Source organism: Schistocerca gregaria, chromosome 7 (genome assembly GCF_023897955.1).
Source record: "Schistocerca gregaria isolate iqSchGreg1 chromosome 7, iqSchGreg1.2, whole genome shotgun sequence".
NCBI classification, from domain to species: domain Eukaryota; kingdom Metazoa; phylum Arthropoda; class Insecta; order Orthoptera; family Acrididae; genus Schistocerca; species Schistocerca gregaria.
Genome location: NC_064926.1, coordinates 533,444,003 through 533,462,718, shown reverse-complemented (window position 1 = coordinate 533,462,718; position 18,716 = coordinate 533,444,003). Strand labels below are relative to the sequence as shown.

Sequence of the window (18,716 nt, the reverse complement as noted above, 5' to 3'; positions counted from 1 at the left end):
GTATCAGCAAAAGTGTCTCAGGGAAGTATGAGAGGACCACTCTTGTTTTCTATATGCGTACATGATTTTGTACACAGGGTGGGCAGCAATGTGCAGTTGTTTCCTGATGGTGATGTGGTGTACGGTAAGGTGTTGGAGTTGAATGACTGTAGGAAGATACAAAATGGCTTAGACAAAATTTCTAGTTGGTGTGATGACCAGTAACAAGCTTTAAATGTGGAAAAATGTAAGTTAACGCAGAGTAGGAGTAGTAGTAGTAGTAGTAGTAGTAGTAGTAGTAGTAGTAGTAAGAACAAACCGATACATTATTACTAGTGTCCTGTTTGACACTTAAATATGTGCGCGTAAGGTTGCAAAGTGAAAAGAAATGCAACAAGCATGTGAGAACTGTGGTAAGGAAGGTGAATGGTCAAATTTAGTATATTGGGAGAATTTTAGGAAAGAGTGGTACGCCTGTAAAAGAGACTGCATAGGACATTGGTGTGACCTATTCTTGAGTATTGCTAGAGTTTTTGGAATCCATACTAGGTCATATTGAAAGAAGACAACAGAGCAATTCAGAGGCAGGCTGCTTGATTTGCTACCATCATGTTTGAACAACATGTAAGTGTTCTGGAGATGCTTCGGTAACTCAAATGCGAATTCCTGGAGAGAAGACAACATTCTTTTTGAGGGACACTAGTGGGGAAATTTAGAGGACTGGCATTTGAAGCTGACTGCAGAACAATTCTACTGCCTTTAACATACGTTGTGAGTAAGGACCACAAAGATATGATAAAAGAAATTAGGACTCATATGGAGGCATATAGATAGTTTTTTTCCCTTGCTCTATTTGTGAGTGGAGCAGGAAAGGGAATGAGTAGGAGTGGTAAAGGTACCCTCCACCATGCACCGTATGGTGGCTTGTGGAGTATCTGTGTAGATGTAGATTAGTTAACGAGAGCTTCTAATAAAAGACATAAATAATAAAGTGACTGCTTCTTAGTGGATATCAGTTGTCTGGATTCCCCTGAGGCTTAGAACAGCTGTAGAGGAACCTTCACTTGATGAAGTCTGGTAGTAATTGCAGAAAGGTGAAAAAAACTATTATTTTTCTCATACTACAAAATCCTATTACTGGGATTTACAGAGAATGGTAAATACCATTAGGAATAAAGAAGCAATATCATATTATGAGCTGCTGGAAACAACTCATTATTTCATATAGATGGTAAAATTGAGGGGCAAACATTTCTGTATTCCCTACTTCGGTGAACGATACAGTACAAACCTGAATGCTGATAAAATTTCAGAGGTTGTTTGGGGATATTTTCTACACATTTTAGTATAAGGAACATGGGGTCTCCAGTATCTCATCATGGAGTAACTTCATTCATTCATATCGTTTTTGCCCTTATGGACAGTGTTTGAACTCAAATATCTCATGACGACACAATTTGCACTTCTTTCCTTTTTTCCTTTTCTTGTCCCAAAATCTCTTCATCCTTTGCATATGCCCTTGTTTCCTTTGTTCTGTCCATAATGCTCCTGTCTTCCTCTTCTCATTTACTATAAATTTTGCATTCCTAATTTTGTTCCTGAATTCCTTTCTGTCTTTTATCGTCTGTTCGATGATCCCCAGCTGCCTTATGTCTTCCTCTATTTCATGATACCAATTTGTCTTAATGGTTGAATGTTTTATTACATCAAAGATTCTCTTTGTAAGTCTGGTGTTGTCCATTCTCTGTACGCATCAATAGAAATTTATTCTGCATTTTCTGATCATGTCTGTGTGTCTGTCAGTGTGTTGGTCTTTTCGTAGATATGCATCTTTGTGTATTGGGTCCACATATTATCCTGAGAATTTTGCATTCTATTTTTACTGTCTCTGTAATGCCTGATGCTCCAATTGTGGTTGTTTCTGACACATATAGTGCTTCCGGTAATGCAACTGTTTTGTAATGTCTAATTTTGGCCTGTCTTGATATGCTTTTCTTATTATAATGTGACTATGTGAGTTTATATGCTTTCTGGAGTCTTTCGGTTTGTTCTATGTTAGATGGCTTGTTTGATCCTCCTATTTGTATGTATTCCCCTAAATACTTAAATTTTTTGACTCTTTTTTTACAGATCCATACATTGTTTGCATGATGGGTACATTGTTGGTTTGTCATTCCCTGTATTGAGTCTTCTCATATGATGTCTGTAGACCTGTTGTGGCAGCTATTTCATGATGTTCCAGTGCTTCCTTTGCCTCCTGTGTATTATTCCTAAGTATGGCTATGTCATCTGCAAATGCCAGACATTTTATGATTGTTCTTATTTCACATGTTCTTCCTAGCTGTATTCCTTTAACTTGTTCTTCCCATTGTTTGACAATTTGTCTAAGGCTGTGTTAAACAGGATTGGTGAAAGCCCCTCTCCTTGTCAGACACCTATTTGTATCTCGAAGGGTTCCAAAATTTCTTCCAGGAACTTAATCTTCAAGGTGACGTCTGTGAGTGTCTGTTGTATAATTGCCCTAGTTCTTCTGTCGATGCCATATTTTTCCAGTATGTCAAAGAGCATTTGTCTGACTATGGAGCCGTATGCTTTTTTAAAGTCAACATAGGTAATGGAGTATTAATGTAATAATGACTTAATTGTTTGTTCCCCCAGTTATATTTGTTACTATGAAAACACCTTCATATTGTTGGGTCATCAGAATGTACAACACTGATTTCCTGTACAGACAGAAGTAATGTGATATGGTTGCTTTGCTGCCTGAAAATTTCAGCATATCATTATTGTGCCACTCTTCAGTTCCATTCAGTGAGCACATATACATGAGATGCATACTGGCCAACTCTTATAATCATTAAACCTGTCAACACAATGCATGCCACTAGTTTATTGGAAAAATATTTTCAGTGCCGTATGGATGCAAAGATAAATGGGAAGGGGGGGGGGGGGGAGGGGAGAGGAGAGAGGAGAGAGGAATCAAACTGAAAAACAATTAATCTGTGATGAATCACTGAAGGCCAGGGGTCCCACACACCAAAATAATCAGAATATGTCCCTGAGCGAATGAAGTGCCAATGTTGTCTGACCCAGTCAGCATAATTACCAGTTTTTCCCACATTCATCGACTGTTTTTGTGACCAGACAACAGTATGTGAGCCCAGTCAAGAATGAATTAGAATGGGGGGAATGGTCAACACTACACAATGACATGTGATGTGATCCAGTGAGAGTTGGATAGAGTACTTCCTATTGTTAAATACAGAATTCCTTGTGGAAGTAGGCAACCTCATGGTGATGATGTTGGTACCATGTCAAGAAAAGGTTGTGTGTATGTATTATGTGATCAAATTTGTCATGCTTTGTTTAATATTTTTAACACAGATGAATATTTCCAAGATGACAGAGACAAAAGCATCCTTTTATTTATAAAAAAAAAAAACCTTGAGCTACCATTTTTTTAAAAAAATTTTTTATTTCCTGTGCGATTGTGCAATTTCAGCCTTAGGTCATTTTCAAGTATCGAAAACGGAAGTTTCATTCAGTGGATACATTAATGACACTTGTGTTTTTGATATAGGAACAAGTGATATCTGTAAACATACTAGGCGCATTATGACTGGTTTTACGGATGATTTTTTGGTAACAGATTGTCATTTACGTTGTTGCTCCTATGGCATCATGTCATGCTCATAAATTAGTTCGAGGTGTGCTATTTTAGGAGCACTTTACTTTTGAGCAGTTGTTGTAAATCTCTTTATATATAATGTACTTAACACTAGGAAGATTAGAATTATTTTACAGAATTTTGCTACTTAACCTGCAAATGCTTTTGTTCTCAGTTATATTTAATTATTGCTCATCATTGGTATAAATATGACTGTATGTAATTTCTTTAAAACAACTTGTAAATATTTGTTCTGTTATGGTAGGAGCACATCATTTTTGAATAGTTGGTACAAAGATCTTATATATAACATTTATCACAGTATTCTAGTGAGACAGTACTGAGAACCACAAGAGTCTAGTAAAAATTGCTTTATGGTTGCTTGATGTTTCACATTAGTCATATTTATTAATGAGTGTAGTGATAATTGTACATTCTATGCTTCCGTAATGCTTCGCCCTAGAACTGGTAGAAAATTGTCTAGGAATTTCCCATTTTGCAGGTCTTTTTGCTCATTTAAAACTTTGCCTGACTGATCTTTTAGATGTATGTAGATTTCAATTTCTTCCTTTATGTCTATGATTTTTCCTTCTTGTAGCTTATGTAATATTTGAAGTGATCCATCTACAATAGGTATTTTATGGTTAGTGTCTTTTAAGTGTGCAGCCCATGTGGATGAGATATTGTCATGTGTTCTTTAATTCGTGTACCAAATTTTCTTCCCGTTTGTCCAATATAAAATTTTGGGCATTCTTCACAGCTAATTTTGTAGATTCCTGATTGTGAAAACAGCTCTGATTTACATAGTATGTTTCACAACAATTGGTTAGATTGTTACTGCTTCTGTAAATGATGTATAGTTTTGTATCCTTGAATCATCAAGTAATTTTGTCAGAGATAATTCCTAGACATGGCCATACAAGGACTTTATTTTTTCTGTGGTTCATTTTTGTCTCTAGTTAGTTATTTTGTCTATTCAAAAATGATGTGCTCCTACAATAACAGAACAAATATTTAAAAGTTATTTTAAAGAAATTCCATACAATCATATTTATACCAATGATGAACAATAATTAAATATAACTAAGGACAAAAGCATATGCAGGTTAAGTACAAAATTCTGTAAAATAATTATAATCTTCCTAGTGTTAAGTACATTATATATGAGCTTTACAACAACTGTTTGTAAGTAATGTGCTCTTACAATAGTGTGAACTCCTTGAACTAACTTATGAGCTTGCTATGATGTCATAGTAGCAATCTGTTACCAAAAAAATCATCTGTAAAGTAAGTTGTAATGCATCTAGTATATGTACAGATATTACTTGTTCCTATATCAAAAACACAAGTATCACTAACATATCCACTGTATGAAACTTCAGTTTTAGATACTTGAAAATGGCCTAAGGCTGAAATTGTACAATCATACAGGAAATAAAAAAAAGATAGCTGAAGGCTTCAAGAAATCATTCAAAAAATTCGTTGCAGTTGCGGACCCTATCTCATTGAAAATTACAAAAGCATTTATTTAGCTTTGTCCAGGTGCATTCGTCTGATAACATTTGTTGATAGCTTTAGACCAGAGAATGTGGTGCAAATTTGGTTATTTGCTAATGGAGACCTGTCCTCCATCACATATAAGTGACAAAATGTGCTCTGTGAAAGAGTCATCAGTTTTTGCATCCATTATCACAAATAAAATATGTGACACTAGGTAAACTAATTGAACATGATTTTAATCATATCTGGTACAGTATTTTACTGTCAGATTGTGATCTGTAATTGCCTGTTATTCACAAGTTTTGCATTACCATGGGACCCCAAAAAAGTTTTTATAGTGATTTAATGCATAAGTTGCTTGTGCTATGCGTCCAGCAATATTTCTTATCAACAATATTCTCCTGTTTTATCAGATAATGTCCTTTGAAACTGTTGTGATTTTCCTGGTTCCTGTTATTTAGCAGCCTACTAACTTATCATAGATTACTACGACGTCAGGTACCTTAATGTTGCTCAGATATAGTTAATTCACTATTGTGTTTGGTAATTAGTTTTTCTGCCAGTCTGTAATATTTCTGAAAACAAAAATGTATTATTAAAAGCTTTTTGTCTTTCAAATGGCACAAATAATATGAGAATTGTATAAGTAGTACGGTGTGCTGCATAGCAACCTTGGTGAAACTGTTCTTTCATTGGCTTGCTCTGACCAGCATGTGGACAACAAAGATCAGTGTTTGTGTAGTATTGTGTTGTTATGGATCACAATGGGATGAGCAGCTCATAACCTGTTACCAAGTCTCATCAGTAACTTTCCACCGAGGAAAGCAGCACCATTTGAATTCTTGGGCTTCACCTACAGCTAGATTGGTGTCTCAGTTTCTGTTGTGTTTATGCTACTGTAAAGTTTTCATTTTGTTTATGCTGCTGTCAGTAAAAGATGTTATTTTCAAAGAAAGTTGTTTTAAGTAAACCCACATATTATCTTGATTAACATAAACCAATGTGTATAAGTAATTATAGTATCCCCCCCATTTTATGTGAATAAATTCGACAGACTACACATGTGTACTTCTGTTCTAATGTGTCTACAAATATCTTTTCAGATTAGGCAGGTTATAGTAAAATCATGCGCTCTTAAGCAGCTACCATCAGTGACTGGTCTTGCAAAGCTGAAAGATGTTGTCCTCCGTAACAATGAAATCAGTGAAATTCCAGCTGATGCCTTTGCCACCAACCCCAGTCTTGAAGAGGTGAATATTCTGGTTTATAGCATTATACACATATCTTTACATCTAATTATACATTATTTTTAAAGCTGTTATAAAGCAGTGTATTTCCATAACTATATACACTGAAAATGCATGTGGACTAATAAAACAGATGCAGTGAACTTGAAATTTCTGAAAAGAAAATATCAGAAAAATTGGGGAGCAATAAAGTGTCTCGTGTATGTCCTCCAGCAAACACACACCAGTTCAGAACTGCTTTGAAGAAAATTAGAACATGTAATGGATACTGACAAGTAGCAAGTGTATTCAGAAATATTCCATTTGTCATAATAGATCGATACAATTAAAAGTAATGAATACAATGCTTATATATCATCAGTGTACTCAATCCATGCTTCAAGATTATTTGTTGCTTAATGTTGTACACAGTATATAATTTACAGCTACTATGATGAATACATGTGCACTCTTGCCTGTGCCCCTCTGTATGCACTTGATAACAACACTGTGCATGCTGATTCATCATGTGTTGCGCTGCTTTGGAGGCGATAGAGCAGGATGTGCATTATGAGATGTGCTTGCGCAAGCCAGCGGGCATGTGAGGGCACCTGATGTTATTGCACTTACTGTTGTTTGCTTACTCACCATCACTTATCACTTAAAAGCTAATCCTAGGAGGTGTGATTAACATAATAGATTACTTTGGTTAATGGTCAAAAGTTGTACATTGTATATATAATGCCAAATGTTCAAGGAAGGCCTTGATGGCAGAATTTGTAAAACAGTAGCGAATTAGTGACAACAGATGTAATGTAGCTGCTTTATAATTTATTAAATTCTGTGTAATAAAAGTTAAAAATATGGATTTTCTTTGTAAGAGACAAAGAAACTGAAAAGTAAAACAAATCAAAACTTGCATAAAATGCTATAAAGACATGCTGTCATTTTATCTGGTAAAAAAGTGATTGCAAAAGAAAAATAGTATACACTGAATTTCATTTGAGTAAATTACCTCCAGATAAGTCTGAACACGCAAGAGAAAGTCAACAAAAAATTCTCCCAAACAGTTCAAAAGATGTGAAATATTGTTTTATCTCAGTCTTGGCTTTTTATTCACATTCTTAAGAAAATAATTATAAAAAAGTGAACTTCAATGGAAACAATAGTGTTGAACATATATGTACTACTGAAAAGCTGAAGTGTGTAAAGTCAATGTGCAGCACAAAACCAAAAAGTTGCACAAAATCAAAAATATTATTATTTTTATTTTTTAATCTTTTTATGCCTAGGTTTCAGAATGTCTTCCAGTTTCTCCTAATTCATCACATTTCCTTCACGCTGTTCCTCTTTCACTTTATTACAGTGTTTAAATTGCTAGGAGTAAATTTTGTGAGCAGCTTGCAGTGATAATACTGTTACCTGCTCAAGGGTCTGTCTGGTACCATTAGATTTCCTTGATTTTATTTGATTGAATAATTATATAACCAATTCATAAAAGAGCATGTTTTAAAAATGTCTCACTTAAATATGTGTATATATGTTTTATAGGTGAATCTTTCAGACAATAAAATTTCAGAAGTTCCAGAAACAATATTTGCAAATAATCCCAAGCTAGACGAAGTGGACTTATCATACAACAAGATTACCACCTTGCCATCTGGTCTATTTTCTCACAATCCCAAACTGGAAGAACTCGAACTTACCCATAATGGCCTTACTTCATTGCCATCAGACATTTTCAAGTAAGTCTAAGTATATTAAGGTGAAACAACATTAAGAATTTTTCAAGACAACCCTATACTGGGGCTTTTGTGGAAGGAAAAATATTCACCTTAAAACAAGCATAGGTTTCCAATAATGCCACACACACACACACACACACACACACACACACACACACACACACACACACACACATATATATATATATATATATATATATATATATATATAAAACAGAAAGAAACTTCCACATGGGAAAAATATATTAAAAATAAAGATTCCAAGACTTACCAAGCGGGAAAGCGCCGGCAGACAGGCACATGAACAAAACACACAAACACACACACAAAATTACGAGCTTTCGCAACTGGCAGTTGCTTCGTCAGGAAGGAAGGAAGGAGAGGGAAAAATGAAAGGGTGTGGGTTTTAAGGGAGAGGGTAAGGAGTCATTCCAATCCCGGGAGCGGAAAGACTTCCCTTAGGGGAAAAAAAGGACAGGTGTACACTCGCACACACACACACACACATATCCATCCGCACATACACAGACACAAGCAGACATATTTACAAGCAAAGAGTTAAGGGCAGAGATGTCAGTCGAGGCGGAAGTACAGAGGCAAAGAAGTTGTTGAAAGACAGGTGAGGTATGAGCGGCGGCAACTTGAAATTAGCGGAGGTTGAGGCCTGGCGGATATCGAGAAGAGAGGATATACTGAAGGGCGAGTTCCCATCCGAACTCCGGAGATGGGAGCTGTGTGTGTGTTTGTGTGTTTTGTTCATGTGCCTGTCTGCCGGCGCTTTCCCGCTTGGTAAGTCTTGGAATCTTTGTTTTTAATATATATATATATATATATATATATATATATATATATATATATATATATATATTAAAAATAAAGATTCCAAGACTTACCAAGCGGGAAAGCGCCGGCAGACAGGCACATGAACAAAACACACAAACACACACACAAAATTACGAGCTTTCGCAACTGGCAGTTGCTTCCTCAGGAAAGAGGAAGGAGAGGGAAAAATGAAAGGATGTGGGTTTTAAGGGAGAGGGTAAGGAGTCATTCCAATCCCGGGAGCGGAAAGACTTCCCTTAGGGGAAAAAAAGGACAGGTGTACACTCGCGCGCGCGCGCACGCACACACACACACACACACACACACACACACACACACACACACACATATCCATTCGCACATACACAGACACAAGCAGACTCCATAAATTATTTTAATTCATTTTTATTACAAGGACAGTGTGGTTTTTACATTTGTCTTTGGAATAAGACAAAATTTCAAAGTTAAAACATATGTTTCCACTCTGTAAACCCTTAAATCAGGGATCCAAATTAGACATTGCAATAGTTAAAAAGATGATTCTTGGTGCGACACATGTTTGGGAACAACATAGTGAAATTGTTTTGTAGGGGGATATTTTTCATTCAAAGCACTTTTTAACAACTAGAACTTAATTTAATAGTGTTTATGATGAATATGATAAGATTTTTTTTGGACTTCATGTTCCTTAAGACTTTTCAGTGGAAGAGATTGGTACTAAATTCTAAACTTTGAAATTGTGGTCTTCTTACCTGAATTATTAAGAAAAAAGAAATTAGTGGAGAAACAAGAAAGAAGCCACAGAAGATATCTGTGTTTCTAATGCTACAAAAGTGCTGAAGCAGGGATCTCTCTTGAGAGAGAAAAAAAGAGTAGAGTAGCTGATTTCTTGGATACATTTCCGAATAATGAAACATCTCCATTTGTGGTGGAAATGTAAAAATCTGCTCCCCATGAAATTAGGACCTTAAATATTGCTTTTATAAAACTGTTGACTCAATAGTTCACAAAAATAGCTAACTGTTCTATAATTTAAATGTTCATTTTTTGTCTGACATAAAATCTTTGACACTATGAACTCCAAGCCACTGATTCAACAGATTCCATGTGAAAAACATGAAGAGAGAAAAAAGTGAAATAGGTAAAAATAGAAGTGACAATCCATGTTAAAAATTTATTTTTCTCTTTTGTTTTTCCACCATAGAGAGGATTCATCTGGTTCTAAATAATGATTTATCTACTTTTCATATTAGTATTGTTGCTTCATGCCTTTGTAAGATTCGATGACTTAAGTTACTTAAAGCTGTTCCAGGTAGTCTGTTTTTATTTTTTACCTTCTTTGTGACACTATATTTATCAAAATAAATTTTAAGATAATTTAAACAGACTTTCATTCTTAAACTCTTGTTTATTCTTGTTCTTTCTGCCTAGGGCACAATTAGTCCATTGTTTTACTGTCTTTGTGGTACACAGCAAAACTCTGAATTCATTTCAGCACACGATAGGCAGAATTCATCAGTTTATTGTTATGGAGGCTATGACAAACAAATCTTATACTAATCTTACCATTTTGCCCCTCATTAGAAACAATCGCAAGCTGGAGAAAATTGACATTAGCAGCAATAAGCTGAAATCTCTGCCTGAAAGAGTGTTTGATGGACTGGTTGAGCTGGAAGACCTGTACATATCAGGAAATGAACTAGAATCTTTGCCTCCACATCTGCTAGATCCTCTTGTTAAACTTGAAGATCTCCTGCTACAGGTGAGCCTGTTTTTTAACTTCTTTATTGACTTTACTAAGAGCACAACTGACCATTGTATACTCATTTTATAACTTGTATCAAATGACAACTAAATACATGAAAGCAAATATGTGACATTATACAACAAAACAAGAATTTATATTGTGGCATACACTAATGGCACATTCATATTTGTATGTATATATATTAAAAACAAAGATTCCAAGATTTACCAAGCGGGAAAGCGCCGGCAGACACTCACAATGAACAAAACACACAAACACACACACAGAATTACTAGCTTTCGCAACCGATGGTTGCTTCTTCAGGAAAGAGGGAGGAGAGGGAAAGACGAAAGGATGTGGGTTTCATCTTTTCCTCTCCTTCCCTCTTTCCTGAAGAAGCAACCATCGGTTGCAAAAGCTAGTAATTCTGTGTGTGTGTTTTGTTCATTGTGCCTGTCTGCTGGTGCTTTCCCGCTTGGTAAGTCTTGGAATCTTTGTTTTTAATATATTTTTCCCATGTGGAAGTTTCTTTCTATTTTATTTGTATGCATATAGACTGAAGTGATAAGTGAAAATTTGTACCAAGGCCAAGAACTAAACTCAGGTCTCCTACTTATTAGGCAGGTGCATTAGCCACTAACACACCTTGGCACAGCGGTTCACACAATTACACGGATTACCTTTGCATGCCTCCCTCCTCAATCCAAATTCCCACTGCCACCCCAGCCTACTTTACATGTCCCCTTAAACATGAACAGAATTGCCAAGGCTCTCCATGTACTGGAGTAGCACCTCAGCATCATACAAATGAAATGATACAATTTCAGAGACTTCACTGGTCTCGTACAGATAAGATTTTACCTATATAGACTGAAGCAGTGAGTGAGAACGTGGAAATCCTCAGCAATTCTGTTTGTTTGTGAGGGGGAATTTAAAGTACATTGGAGCAGCAGTGAGAATTTGGATTGAGGAGGAAGGCACCCCAGTGTAATTCATGCAGTTGTGCAAACTGTTGGACCAAGGTGCCTTAGTGGCTAGCACACCTGCCTAATAAGTATAAGACCTGGGTTTGATTCCTGTCCTTAGTACATAATATCACTCACTGTTCCAGTCTATATGCATATAATATTTGAATGAAACCAGTTAAGTCTCTCAAATTGTCATTTCATTCATTTTTGTACTCACACTGACTAAAGTAAAATCTTGATACATGAAAACATGCATGGTACATAAAAAAAAAATCCATTGTTTGTATTTGTGCTGTTGATGATGTGCATAAACAATTCGGAAGACAAATGAGCAGCACTCTTACACAGTTTGCAAATGATGCTGTTACTTAACGTCTCATAAAGTTCCCAGATGATAAAAGCCAATTGCAAAATGATTTAGACAAGATATCTGTATGGTTCAGAAAAAGAAACTGAACAAAAGATTGTGATTTATTGGCAGAACACAGAAAAGAGACTCTACACTATTCTTGTCTGTCCTCTTCTGGAGTATTGTTACACAGGGTGGGATTTCCATCAGATAAAACTGACAGAGGACATTGCAAAAGTTCAAAGAAGGGCAGCTCACTTTGTATTATCATGAAACAGGGAACAAGAGTGCCACTGATATGATACACAAACTGGGACAGCCAAAAATTAAAACAAAAGAATTTTCAATCACCAGCTTTCTCCTCTGAATGCAAAAATTTCTTGTTAGTGCCAAACTGCATAGAAAGGCATGACCATAACAATATAAGAGAAATCAGAGCTCATACAGTGCTCATTTTTCCTGCACACAGTTTCAGAGCAGAACGACAGAGATATAGCATGAAGGGAATTTTGAGGCAAACTGTCAGGCACTTCATTGTGAAAAGATTGCAATTATGACCTGTTAGTTACTTGGAAACACTAAACTAAACAATAATTTTTATGCCCCTTCTGAAATAAAGGACAGGCTCAGATTCTAATGGTATTCTCAATGACCATTGAATCATTATCAGTGGTGGTCCTTTATTCCTTTTTATCAGTATTTGTGATCTTATTCATTAAAGAAGAAAGATTAAGGAAAGGCAAACCTACGTTTCTAGCATTTGTAGACTTAGAGAAAGCTTTTGACAATCTTGACTGGAATACTCTTTCAAACTCCGAAGGTGGCAGGGGTAAAATACAGAGAACGAAAGGCTATTTACAATTTGTACCGAAAACAGATGGCAGTTATAAGAGTCAAGGGACATGAAAGGGAAGCAGCAGTGGTTGGGAAGGGAATGAGACAAGGTTGTAGCCTCTCCCCAATGCTATTCAATCTGTTTATTGAGCAAGCAGTAAAGGAAACAAAGAAAAGTTCGGAGTAGGTATTAAAATCAATGGAGAAGAAATAAAAGCTTTGAGGTTTGCTGATGACATTGTAATTCTGTCAGGGACAGCAAAGGACTTGGAAGATCAGTTGAACAGAATGGACAGTGTCTTGAAAGGAGGGTATAAGATGAACATAAACAAAACCAAAACGAGGATAATGGAATGTAGTCCAATTAAGCCGGGTGATGCTGAGGGTATTAGATTAGAAAATGAGACACTTAAAGTAGTAAAGGAGTTTTGCTATTTGGGAAGCAAAATAACTGATGATGGGCGAAGTAGAGAGGATATCAAATGTAGACTGGCAATGGCAAGGAAAGCGTTTCTGAAGAAGAGAAATTTTTTAACATCGAGTATAGATGTAAGTATCAGGAAATCGTTTCTGAAAGTATTTGTATGGAGTGTAGCCATGTATGGAAGTGAAACATGGACGATAAATAGTTTGGACAAGAAGAGAATAGAAGCTTTCGAAATGTGGTGCTACAAAAGAATGCTGAAGATAGATCACATAACTAAAGAGGAGGTATTGAATAGAATTGGGGAGAAGAGGAGTTTGTGGCAGAACTTGACTAGAAGAAGGGATTGGTTGGTAGGACATGTTCTGAGGCATCAAGGGATCACCAATTTGGTACTGGAGGGCAGCTTGGAGGGTAAAAATCGTAGAGGGAGACCAAGAGATGAATATACTAAGCAGATTCAGAAGGTACTGGGAGATGAAGCAGCTTGCACAGGATAGAGTAGCATGGAGACCACAACGACAACAACAACAACAACATTCATTGAATGTTGCTTTTGTGAAACAAAACATTTGTTTTTCAGGACAATTTACTGACAGAGCTTCCACCTACACTGCTCAGCAGCCTGACTCATCTTGAAAGACTGAATGTATCCAACAATAAGCTGGAAAGGTTGCCTGAAGGAATGTGTGCTTCCAACAGAAGGCTGGAGAAATTAGATGTTAGTGGCAACTATTTAACTGAAATTCCTAGTGATCTCTTGAGGTGAGTTTATAGCATGCTTGAATGAGCTAAAAAGAATAAGAGCAGTTCTTGTCTTTTGTGTTTAGATTTTTCATGTCAGATTAACCTTAATTTTGCTGTAGGCAAAAAGTTCAATCTAACTGTGTCAGTTCATAGAGGACTATGTAGCAGCTGTTTGCTGCCTCAGAAATGCTAAGTGTTGTAGGCTAATTGCTTTATGTCATTGTATAAATTTCCACCTTTCGTGTTCTTGATGAATGATAAATTTGTAGAGTCACATTTCCTTCACATTGGTATACTGTTAAAGTTGTGCGGTAGAGCTGCTTATCTGTAATTTATGCTCTAGCACTTTTGAATCTCCTTGCCCCTTTGATCATTAATATTTCTTCATTTACATGATATATTAAAGAGTTGATAAAATGACAAGTATAACTGAGAATTTAGAGGAATTAAGATCTTTGCTCTCAATAGCTGAAAGAACCATTCATCTAAGAATTAAGAATTATTCTGAGTGTCATCTGTTGCATGATTAGAACATATTGTGTCTCTAGGGTGCAATTAGACCTGTTGGTGGTTGTTAGGTAGAAATTTTTGAACTTTCCTGATAAGTGGGTTATTGGGAACTGGACATGGAGAGATGGTATTTCAGGTGATTTGACAGAAAAAATTAAAATGAGTTAAAATTTTTAGACTAATAACTAAGCATTATGGTGTTAGAAATATGTGAACTCTGAGTAGTTTAGAAACATACCAATAAGTTCATTTTTATTACTTTCAATGTTTTGTGAACAAAAATGGGCAAAAAATCCAATAAGAAATCATTATTTTACCGTCCTAATCTTTCAGTGCTATTATAGTTGGTCTTGGTTCCCATATGATTATTGCTTTTATCAGCAAATAATCTTCATTGATATTCCTGGATGACCATCTTCATTGATATTCCTGGATGACCATCTTCATTGATATTCCTGGATGACCCACTATGGTTAATCTCAATTTTGAATTCATAATTCTCTGTGTATGTATTTGTAATGGGTGAATTACTGATAATGTGGTTATGATGACATAGATTTTCAGGATTCAATCCTCTGTCAGTCCCAAGAGTTTCTTTAACAGTTATCTTTCCTTCCTTTTACCTCTGGCAATGATTTGTACATGTGAAAAATGCAAGACTGCACCATATTTCTGAATCCACATTAAAACTGTAGACCACCTTGGAAAAAGGTTTGATCTGTCAGTTCATATGTCAGAGTAAGGCCTGTACAAATCATGCTGAGGACTGCTTTGCTTTTGTTAAGCAGCTTTGAGAACTGAGCTGTAGTGTTACATTCATGACTAGTCAACATATTTCAGTATTTTCACTACCAGTATTTTAACTTTTTTTATTTCTAAAACTGTTTTTGAAAATCAGTGGATCAAACATTATGAAGTTCTAGGCAGTGAAATTAATTTTACAAATCTTCATGTTAATGAAACCTAAGGACAAAATTAAAATGAAATCTCAAATGTTTAAATATAATTAAAACAGTTGTTTTTGATGGGTTGTAACATTGCTACCTTACTGTGGTATTCACCTTGCAAGTTTTTAGTGTCTCTGGACTGGTAGATTCAGGATCATCTTAAATAATATTTTATAGTAAGCTGGGGAACAGAATTTAGCTCTTGATGGACAAAGTGGTCACTGAATGTTGAACTTCATACTCTAAAAGCACCAAACACACTTCAAAATGAACTTCTTAATTAAATTTATGGTTTAGCACAGTCAGTTTACAAAAAATAAGCAAATTACACCCATGTCAATGTTTTTTTTTTCCAGTTCTGCATCCCGCTTGGAAAAATTGGCACTCTGTCATAACAAGCTGACAACTCTGCCATCAGGACTACTCAGTTCTGCAACACGCCTGAAATATCTCTGGGCTGAGTCAAACAAAATCTCATCACTGCCTGCAGATTTTTTCAGGTGAATATCCATTGAAAGAGGAAGGTAAAAAATAATGTGGACTTCTCCTGTAGTTATGAGTAACATATCATTTGATCCAAAATAAAACACCAATGGGGAAAAAATTGTTCTCCACTCATGTCAGTAGACTGAAAATGGAAGGACAAGTTAGATAAAATAGGCAGCAGCATAGAAAAGGAGAAAATAGCAGAATTAGGTGAGAAAATACATTGGAAAAATTATCAGTGTAGGAGAAAATAGATTGCTGCTTACCAGCTTGTATAAGGAAGAGGAATCAAAATAGCATGCAACAGACATAAAGCATTGGCTTTTGTGCTCTTATGTTATCATTATGTAAAAAGTTGACTAAAGATTGCTTGTTGGTTGGTATAAAATGTGAGTCATTTCATACATGGCTCTTTATTTAACTGGAGCTGACCAGGTATAGGTCGGACTTAGGTAAGTGTTGTAAGTCTTGTTCTTCAACAACCAGATTTTATTAAGCATAAGTTATTTACAATTAAATCACAGAAGGTAACAGTTCCTGATTTTCTGGAAATATACAAAATGACTTTTTGAGGTGGACACCTCTTGCCAATATATTACTCTGAAAGATTATTGAAGAATTCATATCAGTGCTGGAGAACACCGTATAAAGTGTCAACTGGGAAGCACTCTGTGCATCTATATTCCATCGGTTTGTCCACTGAAAACAAAAATGTTGGTTGAACATTAAGCGAAGACAGTGGTGCACTTAGTAGAGGGGCAAGCCTGTGCAGTAACCAAATATTGATAGGTAACAAGAAAGGCTAAATCACAGCCCAGGAGAAAAGCAAGTAGTGTAGGGTTATAATCAATACACACCAGAGCTCTTGCTGTAAATATTGACTCTTGTGTAACAAGTGAGGTTGCAGTGGTCCGTGGCAGCCCTTAAATCTTCACAGGTGTTTTGCAACATGACCTGTTACCTGAAGGTATATCCTTTTGTGCCATGCCTATTGACTTCATTGGACAAATGCATAATTATGATTTATCCATCGACAAATTAATGTAGTACAATGGTTAGCTGTTTATCAACCATGCCACAAATTTTGTTTTATTCCCTGAAATATTGCTAGTGGGAAGATATTTCCCTCTGCTTCTCACTTACAATGAAGATATGGTTTGAATGCATGTTTCACAAAAATTTTCCCATTTGGTACTGGTGCTGTAAGAAAGAAATAAAAAAAGAGGCCATAAACAGTGATCAAATCAAATATAACACAAGGCTGACAATTACATCCATTAAATATGGGAATATTTTTTTTGGATGGATAATTGCACAGACCACTGCCAGCAATACTGGAAAGGCAAGACACAATTTCCATGTTTGCTAATCCACTCCTTGTGGGCATTCTTCTGAACTGCCCACAGCAAACAGATTCTATCACATCTGTATGATGAAATGTTTGTCAGTTCCGTGTCCTCCATGTGACGATAGACATTCTGAATATGAAGCTATTGGGAATTGTGATTTGAGGGTTCTATGTAGGGTCCTTTGCTTCTAGTATACATTATTAGTCTTCCACTTCCACTGTTAAAGATACAAATTGTTTTTATTTTTGAAATGATATAAAAGAACATAAGAAAAAATGACAGTCCTCATGATGGCAGAACATGAATAGAACTATTTAAAGACATCGAAATGATCATGCAAGGAAAGCAGATTTTTGGTAACGTTTTATGATACTCTATAAATTCATTTCAGTACTTCTAACAAAACACCATAAATTGTAAATAAATGTAATATAGTGTTCACAGAAACATGTATTTGCAGGACTTTTAGCAAAACCATACAAGCAATGATATAGCACAGTCATTTGGAAACACAGGTTTCACATACCACTGTCAGTAATTTCAGCTAACAGCTGCAGTCTTTCCTGGTAATATAACATTATTTTCTTTTTGCCAAAAGTAAAAATGTTTTTTTGTTTAACTGTGTAATTACTCTCATTACAGGAACACAGCCAAGTTGGAAACACTTGATCTGTCAGAAAACCACCTGACAGATCTTCCTGAAGGCATCCTGTCTCCGCTAACTAAACTGCGGTCTCTGCTGCTTGCAAACAATGAGCTCACAAGCTTGAAACCTGGGTGGTGGCAAGGGAGCTCATTGAGAAAACTATCCTACCTTGATGTTTCTGGCAATAAGATACACACACTGCCAGAAGATTATGAACTGGAGAAAGTGTTGGTAGACCTTGATAAACTTGGGCTAAATAACAACCCATGGAAGTAAGTTGGAATGACTCATTTAAAATACCTGCAAATTCAGTGTAACATTGAAGGGTCAAATAATTATTATCATTAACGAATGAAAATTATATCCTGCACTATTTTAATAATACCATGTACTTGGCCATGTCAAAGATTGCAATCAGGGATAAAGGTGGTCTTTGTTTACAATGTCTAACAATGTCTTAACAGCTCATTATCATACAATGTGTTTTGAGGTTCAATAATTCACTATAGGATACATATCTACAAGAGTCAGTTTCATAAAACAAAACGTTTACTGTGTAAGAAGAAAAGCAATTAAGTTTTGACAAAATAAATGTAATTGGATAGCTAAAAAATCTACTCACCAAGCAGTGGCAGCACACACATAAGATGGTTGTAATTAGGCAAGTTTTCAGAGCAAGTGGCTTCTCCTTCATGCAGAAGGGTTGGAGGGGAAAGACTGGAGAGGTCTAGGAAAAGGGGTAGATTTTCAGAAAGTCATCCAGAATCATG

General features: G+C 35.9%; 1 protein-coding gene across 1 annotated transcript in view; it reads left to right on the top strand.

The window, feature by feature from the left end:
* LOC126282264 (carboxypeptidase N subunit 2-like) overlaps positions 1–18,716 on the top strand; it is a 287,526-nt gene that overhangs the window by 18,251 nt on the left and 250,559 nt on the right. Inside the window, exons 4-9 of the mRNA XM_049981874.1 lie at positions 6,250–6,396; positions 7,924–8,117; positions 10,524–10,701; positions 13,845–14,026; positions 15,822–15,965; positions 17,943–18,218. Coding sequence (XP_049837831.1) covers positions 6,250–6,396; positions 7,924–8,117; positions 10,524–10,701; positions 13,845–14,026; positions 15,822–15,965; positions 17,943–18,218 — 1,121 coding nt within the window. The remainder of the gene's footprint in view (positions 1–6,249; positions 6,397–7,923; positions 8,118–10,523; positions 10,702–13,844; positions 14,027–15,821; positions 15,966–17,942; positions 18,219–18,716) is intronic.